The 12,850-nt window shown below is 55.0% G+C and overlaps 1 protein-coding gene across 1 annotated transcript; it reads right to left on the reverse strand.

Moving 5' to 3' along the window:
- Positions 1-1,154: 1,154 nt before the first annotated feature.
- Positions 1,155-2,017, reverse strand: SCT (secretin). Its single transcript, XM_050758020.1, has 4 exons — positions 1,879-2,017; positions 1,695-1,796; positions 1,505-1,597; positions 1,155-1,331 (listed from the first exon to the last, which is right to left on the reverse strand). Exons 1-4 carry the CDS (start codon positions 1,947-1,949, stop codon positions 1,220-1,222), a joined length of 378 nt encoding a protein of 125 aa, XP_050613977.1. The 5' UTR covers positions 1,950-2,017; the 3' UTR covers positions 1,155-1,219.
- Between the last annotated feature and the right edge of the window lie 10,833 nt (positions 2,018-12,850).

Here is a 12,850-nt window from a genome sequence, read left to right on the forward strand (position 1 = left end):
CTGGGGCAGGGCAGGGGCAGAGCTAGGGTGTTGGAGAGAAGCCGTTGGTGTTGGGGTGTCTGAAACCTGCCTCCCTAGCCCAGGCTGCCCTTGCTTGGCTCCTCCCCTAAGCTCTACCTCAGGCAAAATTCCTAAGGCCAACCCTTGAGGCTCAGAACCTGGGTGTTCGCCCGGGAGTACCTCCCTGCCTGCCTGATGGCAGGTTCTGAAGGAGGAGACTCTCCTCACTGTGTCCTAGGGACACCCCTGCCTGCCTGCCCCAGAGACAAGCCAGCTTCTCAGGGTGGGGCTGGACAGGGCCTTAGTGACCAAGGCTAAGGCGGGGCTGTGGGGGGCAGCTGGGAGCTCCTGGGGAGCCCTGGTGCCCAACAGAGGGGGTGAGTCTTGACACTTGCCCTGCTCTTTTCATTGGCCCCCGCAAGCCCCCAGCTCTAGGGAGAGGCCACTGGCTGGGGTCAGGGCGAGGAAGGGGCTGTCGTGAGGCGGGGAGTGGAGTCATTCCTCTCCAGGCCTGTGCACCGAAGCTTCTGGCCTCTCCTGGCTGGGGCTGGGCTCAGTGTCCCAACCCTGCACTGTACCCTCATGGTCGCCTGCAAGCCCTGCACGCTCCATACGCCACAGGCTCTGAGGGGTCAAGCCACTGGTCTGAGGCCACACAAGACAGAGGGTCCGGAGTCCTCATGCCAGAGTGGACTCCTGGCACCCCAGGTGACACCTCTGCCCTCCCCTCTTCCTGCCCGCCTGAGCCTCCCTGGCCCCTCCACACCCTCCCCACTGCCCCTTCCGGAAACACTGACCACACGCCACCCCCCACCCCCCTGCAGGAGCTGAGAGTCTGTCCGGGCTCCCCCTGAGCCCTTGACTGTTTCCTAATGAAGACAAGGGGGGGGCGGGGCCCTGCGGTGCTTAGTCGAGGTACAGGAGGCGGCACTGATGCCAGAGATAAGGATGAGGGGCCCGCTGTGGCCGCCAGGTGTAAAGGGCAGCTGGGTGTGGTCACAGTCCCGGCTGGGTGGATGGGGCCCCCTTCCATCTGACAGCCCTGCTACACAGGGGTTGCCTTGATTACACCAAGTGGACACAACCAACTCCCAGTGTCTGGATCTGATTCTCCTTTATTGGTGCCGAGTTCCACCCCTCCCCCTCTCCCCCCAGCCTGCCCACCACCCCAAATGCAGCTCCGCTCCTAGGCTGGGCAGGTGGTGAGGGGGTTCCTTCCTCATCTCGGTCGCAGGGTTCCTTCTGCAGCAGCACCGGCAGGTTCTGAAACCATAACCCCAGGCCTGGGCCCAGGGGGCAGCCAGGGAGACCAGGCCCCGCCCAGGGGCATCCTGCAGAGACAGCACGTGCGGGGTTGGGGGCTGGGGCTGGGGCTGGAGACCCCGGCCCCGCCGCTGGAATTGGGCCTCCGGTGGCCACCAGCGCTGACCCAGGGAGGCCACGGACAGAAGGAAGGGTCTGGGGTGGGGTCTGGGGTGGGGTCTGCGGTGGGGCGGGCGCTCACCAGGCCTGCAGGGTGGGCGTGTCGGACCCGGACGGGCAGAGCAGACCCGCGCCGAGCCTGGACCAGGCCGTGCTGTTCTCTGCGTCCTGCTCGCTGTCCCCCGCCCCAAAACAGAGTTAGTCCTGGAGCTGGGGGGTCGCGCGTTGCTGCCAGGGCACCACGGCAAGACCCCCGCCCCACCCGGCCTCACCTGCGCTTCCCCACCAGGCCCTGCAGCAGCCGCTGGAGCCGCGCGCCCTCCCGCAGGCGGCTGAGCTCGCTGGTGAACGTCCCGTCCGAGTGTCGCCGGGCCCTGGGGGCGGGCGGGGGTCGGGGTCAGGGCCGCGCGGGGGGCGGGTGCGGCCGGGGGCGGACGGGCCTGGCGGGCGGCTCACCTGGGGGGCGCGGGGCGCGCGGCGGAGCCCCCGAGGAGCAGCAGCAGCAGCAGGAGGGGCCGGGGGGCCATGGCGGGGTCGGGCGCGGGAGCTGAGCGCTGCGGCCACGGCCAGAGCCCCGCGAGGCCCCTTTATGGCGGCGCCCGGAAGGGGGACGGCCCGGCCGCGCCCAGCGATCCCGGGAAGGTCAGGGCCGCCCCCCCAGCTGTCGCCCCGGCCCGGCCTCCCGCCCCCTCCGCCGCGCTGGCGCCCCTCGGCTGGCTGGGGGAGGGGGACGTCCCGGCCTGGGGGGCGAAGGGGACCCGGGCCCGGGACCCGCAGAGGGAACCGCACCGCGAAGCCTCGGAGCCTGCGGGGCGCGGGGACGGAGGGGCCGTGGGACTTGGGGGAGGATTTGGGGGGACTGGGGGACCCCGGGGAAGGGGCGGCGGCAGGAGGTCCGGAGGCCCCTGGAGCACCCGGCTGGGGCGAGTTCGTCGGGAAGGCCTGAGCGGCGTGACTTTTTTGTGGGGGCCGGTGTTGCCATTTTATCCGCTTTGAAGTGCAGGGTTCAGGATCATTGGGTTCGCTGACATTTCCGTGCATCCGTCCCCACCATCCGTTCTCAGACTCTCCCATCCTCCCAAAATCCGTTCTCAGGCTCTCTCGTCCTCCCAAAATCCCTTCTCAGACGCTCCTGTCCTCCCAAAATCCGTTCTCAGACTCCCCATTCTCCCAAAATCCGTTCTCAGACTCTCCCATCCTCCCAAAATCATTCTCAGACTCCCCATCCTCCCAAAATCCGTTCTCAGACTCCCCATCCTCCCAAAATCCGTTCTCAGACTCTCCCATCCTCCCAAAATCATTCTCAGACTCCCCATCCTCCCAAAATCCGTTCTCAGACTCCCCATCCTCCCAAAATCCGTTCTCAGGCTCTCTCGTCCTCCCAAAATCCCTTCTGAGACGCTCCTGTCCTCCCAAAATCCGTTCTCAGACTCCCCATCCTCCCAAAATCCGTTCTCAGACTCTCCCATCCTCCCAAAATCATTCTCAGACTCCCCATCCTCCCAAAATCCGTTCTCAGACTCCCCATCCTCCCAAAATCCGTTCTCAGGCTCTTTCGTCCTCCCAAAATCCCTTCTCAGACGCTCCTGTCCTCCCAAAATCCATTCTCAGACGCTCCTGTCCTCCCAAAATCCGTTCTCAGACTCCCCATCCTCCCAAAATCATTCTCAGACTCTCCCATCCTCCCAAAATCCATTCTCAGGCTCCCCATCCTCCCAAAATCCGTTCTCAGGCTCTTCCATCCTCCCAAAATCCGTTCTCAGGCTCCCTTGTCCTCCCAAAATCCTTTCTCAGATGCTCCTGTCCTCCCAAAATCCGTTCTCAGACTCTCCCGTCCTCCCAAAATGAAGCTCTGTCCCCATCAAACGCCCCCTCCCCTCCCCAGCCTGGCGCCCCGTCCACTTTCTGTCTGTGGATTCAGGGCCTGCAGGGACTGCGCGCAGGGGGAGCCTCACGGGATTTGTCCTTTGGAGACCTGCTGGTTTCTCAGCTCAGCGTCCTCTGCCTTCGCCGCCGCAGCCTGGCCTGTGTGGGAATCTCCTTCCCTTTAGGGGGAACCGTGTCCCGTTGTGTGCAGGGACCGCGTCGACCGCGTCCGTTCATCTGTGGGCCTCTTCATGGACACCTGGGCTGCCTCCCCTTTGGGGCGAGGGCGAATAACGCTGCTGTGAACGCGGGTGTGCAAAGGGCCCTTCCCAATCCCGTTTTCAAGCGTTCTGGGTGTACAGTTATGAGGGACTTGCTGGGTGACAGAGTAATGATGTGTTAATTGTTCTGAGGAAAACAGCCAAACTGTTTTCCACAGCAGCGTCTCAGACGGACACGTCCCCCAGCAGCACAGCAGGGACACGGCTCTTGTCCTCGCCGACACTTGCTACTTTCTGGCTTTTTGTTTGTTGTGTACTAACGATGCTGGTAGGTGCAATGTGGTGTCTGGCTGCGGTTTTTATTTGTGTCTCCCTAATGACCAGCACCTTCTCGGGTGTCTGTGAGCCATTTATACCTCATGGAGAGGACGGAGAAATGACCGTCAAGCCCTTGATGTTCTGCTGTGGTTTCGAGCCATGCACTGTATCCATCTGTTAAATCGGCCACACTATTTACCCCAGCATTTGCATCACAGCCCCGCCAGCCACGTGGGTCCTTCCTTCCTTCCTTCCTTCCTTCTTTCCTTCCTTCCTCCCTCCCTCCCTCCCTCCCTTCCTTCCTTTTCTTTTTTAGATGGAGTTTTATTCTGTCACCCAGGCTGGAGTGCCGTGGGGCCATCTCCGCTCACTGCAACCTGCAACCTCTGCCTCCCGGTTTCAAGCAATTCTCGTGCCTCGGCCCTCCAAGTAGCTGGGATTACAGGCGCCTGCCACCATGACTGGCTAATTTTTATATTTTTAGTAGAGACAAGGTTTCACCACGTTGCCCAGGCTGGTCTCAAACTCCTGACCTCAAGTGATCCACCTGCCTCGGCCTTCCAAAGCACTGGGAATTACAGGCGTGAGCCACTGCACCTGGTGGCCTCACTTTCTCTGCACACTGTCAACCTTGCAGCAGTTGCTATTTTTAACCGTCAGCCATTCTCTCTGCCACAACACCTCCTTGTGGTTTTAGTTGCATTTCCCCAGTGGTGGGTGATTCGGAACCTCTTTCCAGGTGCTTGTTTCCATTTGCACGTTGTCGTGGGTTAAATGTATCTTCACGTCTCTTGCCTGTTTTTAAATTGTTCTCTACTGCTGAGTTTTTTTTTTGTTTTTTGTTTTTGTTTTTATTGCAGGAAAATACGCAAAACATGAAACTTACCATTCCATTGTAAACAGTCACGGAATTGTACAACCATCACCACTGTTTAGTTCCAGAACTTTTCACTCCCCAGATGGAAAACCTCAAATCCAAAAAGCATTTACTTCCCCTTCCCCAATCCCTTCAGCTTCTGAGTAACAATGAATTTGCTTTCTGTCTCTGTGGATCTGCCTATTCTGGGTATTTCATACAAATAAAATCATAAAAGCTGGGCATGGTGGTGCATGCCTGTGGTCTCGGCTACTTGAGAGGATGAGGCAGGAGGATGGTTTGAGGCCAGGAGTTTGAGACCAGCCTGGGAAACATAGCAGGACCCTGTCACTATTTTTATTTATTTCTTTATTTTTATTTATTTTTTTTGAGATGGAGTTTCACTCTTGTTGCCCAGACTGGAGTGCAATGGCGCGATCTCGGCCCACTGCAACTTCCGCCTCCTGGGTTCAAGCAATTCTCCTGCCTCGGCCTCTGGAGTTGCTGGGATTATAGGCATGTGCCACCACACCCAGCTAATTTTGTATTTTTCATAGAGGCGGGGTTTCGCCATGTTGGTCAGGCTGGTCTCAAACTCCTGCCCTCAGGTGATCCGCCCGCCTCGGCCTCCCAAAGTGCTGGGATGACACGCATAAGCCACCACGCTTGGCCCCAGAGTTTCATTCATTTTAATGGCAAAATCACACTGCATTTGGTTAATCCATGCACCTGCTGAGGACACTTGGTTTATTTCTACCTTGTATATATTGTGTGTGTTTGTTTGTTTGTTTGTTTGAGACGGAGTCTCGCTCTGTTGCCCAGGCTGGAGTGCAGTGTACAGTCTCAGCTCACTGCAACCTCCACCTCCCGGGTTTGATTCCCCTGCCTCAGCTTCCTAAGTAGCTGGGACTACAGGCATGCACCACCACACCCCCCTAATTTTTGCATTTTAAAAAATATTTATTTATTTATTTATTTATTTATTTATTTTTGAGATGGAATCTCACTCTGTCACCCAGGCTGGAGTGCACTGACCTGATCTCAGCTCACTGCAACCTCTGCCTCCTGGGTTCAAGCTATTCTCCTTGAATACAGGCACCTGCCATGCCTAGCTAATTTTTGTATTTTTTTTTTTTTTTGAGACGGAGTCTCGCTCTGCCGCCCAGGCTGGAGTGCAGTGGCCGGATCTCAGCTCACTGCAAGCTCCGCCTCCCGGGTTCACGCCATTCTCCTGCCTCAGCCTCCCGAGTAGTTGGGACTACAGGCGCCCACCACCGCGCCCGGCTAGTTTTTTGTATTTTTTAGTAGAGACGGGGTTTCACCGTGTTAGCCAGGATGGTCTCGATCTCCTGACCTCGTGATCCACCCGTCTCGGCCTCCCAAAGTGCTGGGATTACAGGCTTGAGCCACCGCGCCCGGCTAATTTTTGTATTTTTAGTAGAGACGGGGTTTAACCGTGTTGGCCAGGTTGGTCTCCAACTCAGGGCCTCAGGTGATCCACCCGCCTCAGCCTCCCAAAGTGCTGGGATTATAGGCGTGAGCCGCCATGCCCAGCCAGTACTTTGTATTTTCAGTAGAGATGGGGTTTCACCATATTGGCCAGGCTGGTCTCGAATAGGCATGAGCCACCATGCCTGGCGTCTTTTGTATATTGTGAATAGTGCTGCTGTGAACATTTACATACAAGCTGTTATTTGAACACCTGTTTTCACTTCTTCTGGGTATATAACATATCCATGGAGTCATATGGTAACTCTGTGTGGAACTTGTTGAGGAACTGCTGGACTTTTTCTAACAGTGACTGTTTTACATTCCCAACAGCAGTGAATTTCTCCTCATCCTTAACACTTGCTATTTTTATTTATTTATTATCATGGCCATCCTAATGGATATGGAATGGTATCTTACTGTGGTTTTGATTTGCATTTCCCCAGTGACTAATGAGGTTGAGCATCTTTTCAAGTGCTTCATGGCCATTTTTTTTTGTGTGTGTATATATATTATTTGTTTGTTTGTTTTGGAGACGGAGTCTTGCTCTGTCACCCAGACTGGAGTGCAGTGGCGCGATCTCGGCTCACTGCAACCTCTGCCTCCCAGTTTCAGGCGATTCTCCTGCTTCAGCCTCCTAAGTAGCTGGGATTACATGCACATGCCACCATGCCTGGCTAAGTGTTTTGTTTTGTTTTGTTTTTTGAGACGGAGTCTCGCTCTGTTACCCAGGCTGGAGTGCAGTGGCCGAATCTCAGCTCACTTCAAGCTCCACCTCCTGGGTTTACGCCATTCTCCTGCCTCAGCCTCCCGAGTAGCTGGAACTACAGGCGCCCGCCACCTCGCCTGGCTATTTTTTTTTTTTTTTTTTTTTTTTTTTTTTTTTTTTTTTTTTTAGTAGAGACGGGGTTTCACCGTGTTAGCCAGGATGGTCTTGATCTCCTGACCTCGTGATCCGCCCGTCTCGGCCTCCCAAAGTGCTGGGATTACAGGCTTGAGCCACCGCGCCCGGCCGTGTTTTGTATTTTTAGTAGAGACGGGGTTTCACCATGTTAGGCAGGATGGTCTCGATCTCCTGACCTCATGATCTGCTCACCTCAGCCTCCCAAAGTGCTGGGATTACAGGCGTGACCCACCGTGCCTGGCCATATTTTTTTTAAGATGGAGTCTCGCACTGTTGCCCAGGCTGGAGTGCAGTGGTGCGATCTTGGCTCACTGCAACCTTTGCCTCCCCGGTTCAAGTGATTCTCCCACCTCCGCCTCCCAAGTAGCTGGGATTATGGGCACCCACCAGCACACCCGGCTGATTTTTGTATTTGTGGTAGAGATGGGGTTTTACCATGTTGGCCAGACTGTTCTTGAACTCCTGAACTCAAGGGATCTGCCTGCCTTGGCCTCCCAAAGTGCTGGGATTACAGGCGTGAGCCACTGCACCGGCCATTTGTGTATCTTCTTCGAAGAAATGTCTGTTCAAGTCCTTTACCCATGTTCATTATTTATTTTATTTTGGGGCAGCCTGGAGTACATTGGCTCAATCACAGCTCTCTGTGGCCTCAACCGCCTGGACTCAAATGACCCTCCCACCTCAGACTCCCAAGTAGCTGTAATTATAGGCTCATGCCACCACACCCAGCTAATGTTTGTATTTTTAGTAGAGATGGGGTTTCTTTCTGTCTTTCTTTCTTTTGAGACGGAGTCTTGCTCTGTCACCCAGTGGCGCAATTGATTTTGGCTCACTGCAAGGTCCACCTCCCGGGTTCACACCATTCTCCTGCCTCAGCCTCCTGAGCAGCTGGGACTACAGGTGCCCACCACCACGCCCGGCTAATTTTTTCTATTTTTAGTAGAGATGGGGTTTCATTGTGTTAGCCAGGATGGTCTCGATCTCCTGACCTCGTGATCCGCCCGCTTCAGCCTCCCAAAGTGCTGGGATTACAGGTGTGAGCCACCGAGCCTGGCCTGTTTTTGGAGGATCTTCTATACGTAAGACCATGTCATCTGCAATAGTTTTCTTTTCCAATTTTGGATACCTTTAATTTCTTTTTCTTTTCTTTTTTTTTTTTTTTGAGACGGAGTCTCGCTCTGTTGCCCGGGCTGGAGTGCAGTAGCCGGATCTCAGCTCACTGCAAGCTCCGCCTCCCAGGTTTACGCCATTCTCCTGCCTCAGCCTCCCGAGTAGCTGGGACTACAGGCGCCCGCCAACTCACCCGGCTAGTTTTTTGTATTTTTTTAGTAGAGACAGGGTTTCACCGTGTTAGCCAGGATGGTCTCGATCTCCTGACCTCGTGATCCACCCGTCTCGGCCTCCCAAAGTGCTGGGATTACAGGCTTGAGCCACCGCGCCCGGCCTAATTTCTTTTTCTTGATTAATGCTCTGGCTAGAACATCCAGAACAATGTTGAACAGAAGCAGCAGCAGTGGGTATCCTCGTCTCTTTAAAAGGCTTTTAGTTTCTCACCAATGAGTATGATGTTAGCTGTGTTTGTTTTTTGTTTGTTTGTTTTTTGACACAGTCTCCCTCTGTTGTTCGGGGGGAGTGCAGTGGTGCGATCTCGTCTCACTGCAGCCTCCACCTCCTGGATTCACGTAATTCTTGTGTCTCAGTCTCCTGAGAAGCTGGCGTGCGCCACCATGCCCAGCTAATTTTAATTTTTGTATTTTTAGTGGAGGTGGGGTTTCAACATGTTGGGCAGTCTGGTCTTGAACTCCTGACCTCAAGTGATCAACCCTCCTTGGCCTTCCAAAGTGCTGGGATTACAGGCTGAGTCACCGTGCCTGGCCTGATGAAGTTGTTTCTACTCCTAGTTTATTGAGTCTTATTATCATGAAAGGATTTTGAATTTTATGAAATTTTTTTTCTGCATCAATTGAGATGATTGCGTGGGTTTTTCTTCATTCTGTTAATCTGGTGTATGACATTGAATTTCGTCTGTTCACTCACCCTTGCATTCCTGGGATAAATCCCACTGGGTTATGGTACATAATCCTTTAAAAAATGCTGCTTTTCAGCCGGGCGCGATGGCTCATGCCTGTAATCCCAGCACTTTGGGAGGCCGAGGTGGGCGGATCATGAGGTCAGGAGTTTGAGACCAGCCTGGCCAACATGATGAAACCCTGTCTCTACTAAAAATACAAAAATTAGCTGGGTGTGGTGGTGCACACCTCTAATCCCAGTTACTTGGGAGGCTGAGGCAGGAGAATTGCTTGAACCCGGAAGGCGAAGGTTGTGGTGGGCTGAGATTGTACCACTGCACTCCAGCCTGGGTGACAGAGCGAGACTCCGTCTCAAAAAAAAAAAAAAAAAAAAAAAAAGCTGCTTCTCTGACGGACAGCACTTTAAAAGGGATTGTGTTTGCTCATATTTTGCCAAGAACGTTTGCATCTATATTCATAAAGGATACTCATCTGGAATTTTCTTTTTGTGATGTCATTAATGTTGAGTTTTGAGAATTATTAATATTTTTTGTATGCAAGCTATTTGCTGGATATATGATTTGCTAATTTTTAAAATTTTTGTTTCTATTTTTTTATATTTATTTATTGAGACAGAGTCTTGCTCTGTTGCCCACGCCAGAGTGCAATGACGTGATCTCTGCTCACCGCAACCTCTGCCTCCTGGGTTCAAGCAACTCTCCTTCCTCAGCCTGCCAAGCAGCTGGGATTACAGGCACGCACCACCACACCCAGCTAATTTTTTGTATTTTTAGTACAGATGGGGTTTCACCATATTGGCCAAGCTGGTCTTGAACCCCTGACCTCAGGTGATCCACCCGGCTCGGCCTCCCAAAGTGCTGGGATTACAGGAGTGAGCCACTGCGCCTGGCGTAGACAACCCAATTTTTAACAAAAGCAAAGATTTTTAACAGGCACGTTCCAGAAGAGGGCACACTGACAGTTAACAGGCACATGCGAAGTGGTCAAACGTGAGTAGCCATCAGGAAAATCAACGACGTCCTACTACACTAAAATGGAAAAAAAAACATTGCCGGACGTGGCCATTTGCAAATATCATTTCCCAGTCTGTGTCTTTTGATTCTCTTGACAGCATATTTGAGTTAATTTTTTAATGTGTAAGGTATGAGTGGAGGTCCTTATTAAAAATTGTTTAGGCTGGGTGTGTGGCTCATGCCTGTAATCGTAGCACTTTGGGAGGCTGAGGTGGGAGGATCATTTGAGCCCAGGAGTTTTTTTTTTTTTTTGAGACGGAGTCTCGCTCTGTCGCCCAGGCTGGAGTGCACTGGCCGGATCTCAGCTCACTGCAAGCTCCGCCTCCCGGGTTTACGCCATTCTCCTGCCTCAGCCTCCCGAGTAGCTGGGACTACAGGCGCCCGCCACCACGCCCGACTAATTTTTTGTATTTTTTTTAGTAGAGACGGGGTTTCACCATGTTAGCCAGGATGGTCTCGATCTCCTGACCTCGTGATCCGCCCGTCTCGGCCTCCCAAAGTGCTGGGATTACAGGCTTGAGCCACCGCGCCCGGCCGAGCCCAGGAGTTTGAGATCAGCTGGGCTAACATGGCGAGACCCCGTCTCTACAAAAAATGAGAAAATTAGCTGGGTGTGGCACTACGCATCTGTGGTCTCCGGCTGGAGCCGGAGGATCACTTGAGCCCAGGAGATTGAGGCTGCAGTGAGCCATGATTGCAGTGAGATGCGATCACATCCAGTTACATTTGATTTTCAGATAAACAACGGAAGTATATAGTATAGGCTGGGGGCAGTGGCTCATTCCTGTAATCCCAGCACGTTAGGAAGCCAAGGCAGGTGGATCACCTGAGGTCAGGAGTTCGAGACCAGCCTGGCCAACATGATGAAACCCTGTCTCTACTAAAAATACAAAAAAGTTAGCCAGGTGTGGCGGCAGGCACCTGTAATCCCAGCTACTTGGGAGGCTGAGGCAGGAGAATTGCTTGAACCTGGGAGACAGAGGTCACAGTGAGTCAAGATTGTGCCACTGCATTCCAGCCTGGGCAACAAGAGTGAGAAACTCTATGTCAAAAAAAAAAAAAAAAAAAGAAAAAAAGAAACTGGAATTGTCTGTCTTTTCTCATTGTTTTAAAAGCACTCTTTATATATTCTGGATCTGCATTCTGTACCAGAGATGTGTACTGCAAACATCCTTTCTCCGCCTGGCTTTGTTTTCACTCTTGGTGGTCGCAGACATCTTGGGGGCCACTTGAAGGAATTCTAAGCTGACCAGAGGCTGGGCTGCACTCACCGTTGGGCACCCAGCTGGAGACCCTAGGGCCACCCTCCCGGGTTCCATCCTAGAAGAGAAGACACTTGCACTGTCCCAGCCTCTTCTGTGGTGACTTCTTTTGCACAAGGGTTCACGGGCAGGAGTCTGGTCTGCACAAGAGGGACTTAGCCTGGCTGCGGCTGCACCTGATGTCTGTGGACACCTGACCCTGGTGCAGGCCTTTCCCCTACAGACCCCAGGACCTTGCCTTGTGACGCTCACGGTGCCTGCTCCTTCTCAGAGCCCTCGTTTCTCCCTTTAATGCACACCCCATCAGCACCTCGTCCAGCCCGTGTCCTCCATACGTTTGAGGTCAGGGGCCTCAATTCCTGGCACGGCCCCTCCACTCCAGTCCTCCCAGAAACAAAGACAAGAGCAAGATGTGCATCGCCCAGGGTCCCACAGAGTGGTGCCTCCTTTTAGTGCCTTCTAGGCCCCTTTAGTGACAGGACTACAGAAAATACCCCTCAGGTCATGGGTCACCCCGATTTGATGAAGAGTCCATAGAATTGTCTCTGCTGCACTTTGCAAGCACTTTCTGCACGTTTGGAACCTGCCAGGGCCTGTCTTGTCTTTCTCGTTGCCTCCTCGCGGGCTGAACCTACTGTCCGGTCCCCAGACCCCCTGCCCAGGGTCAGAGGGACGCCTACCTAGCTCAGGGTCTTGGGCCGGAAGGACTGGAGGAGGGAGCAGGGTCGACCGCTCAGCTGTCCGCCCGGGCGTGGAGGGTCGGAGGGAGGTGCCGGCCCACTATCGGAGGCGGCCACGGGAGGACCAACTGTGCAATGGGTGGGGCCGCGGCTGACTGTGGTGGTCGCGGGGGCTGAGGACCAGAGGCTGCTGGGGAGCGGGGGTACGAGCCAGGCGTCGGCGGTTGGGTCGGGCGCGGAGTCGCGGGCAGGAGGGTGCGCGCGAGGTCGAGGCGAGTCCCCCGGGAGGCGGGCAGAGCCTAAGCTCCGGTCTTCCCGCGTCTGGCGGAACGGGCCTGGGAGGGACGTTTTCCCAGACACCAGGTGGACTAGGTGGACGGCCCGAGGGCCGGGACGCACGCAGGGGCCGGGCAGGATGGCTCTGGCGTCGATGCCCGCGCGCTTCAGGGCTTGGTCTGGCTGCCCCTCCATCCTTGTTGGTTTCTCGGGGTGCGGACCCCGCGCCGCACCAGGCGATGCTGGGCCTGCCCATGGCCACCACCTCGCTTCATTCCCGTCTCTTTGGGCCGCCGCATTCGTCCGCCTGCCCGTCTCTCCCTGCGCAAAATTCCAAGATGAGCAAATACTGGGCGCACGGTGGAGCGCCGCGGGGGCCTCCCTGAGCCGGGGCGGGGCGGGGGCGGGACCAGAGTCTGGCCGGGGCGTGCCCAAGGGGAGGGACTCCCAGGTTTGCGGCCCGGCGCTGTCCGCGGTGCTCAGCGCCCGCCCGGGCGCCTGGGGCCGGCGCGCC

The sequence above is a fragment of the Macaca thibetana genome, chromosome 14 (assembly GCF_024542745.1).
Source record: "Macaca thibetana thibetana isolate TM-01 chromosome 14, ASM2454274v1, whole genome shotgun sequence".
Taxonomy (NCBI): Eukaryota; Metazoa; Chordata; class Mammalia; order Primates; family Cercopithecidae; genus Macaca; species Macaca thibetana.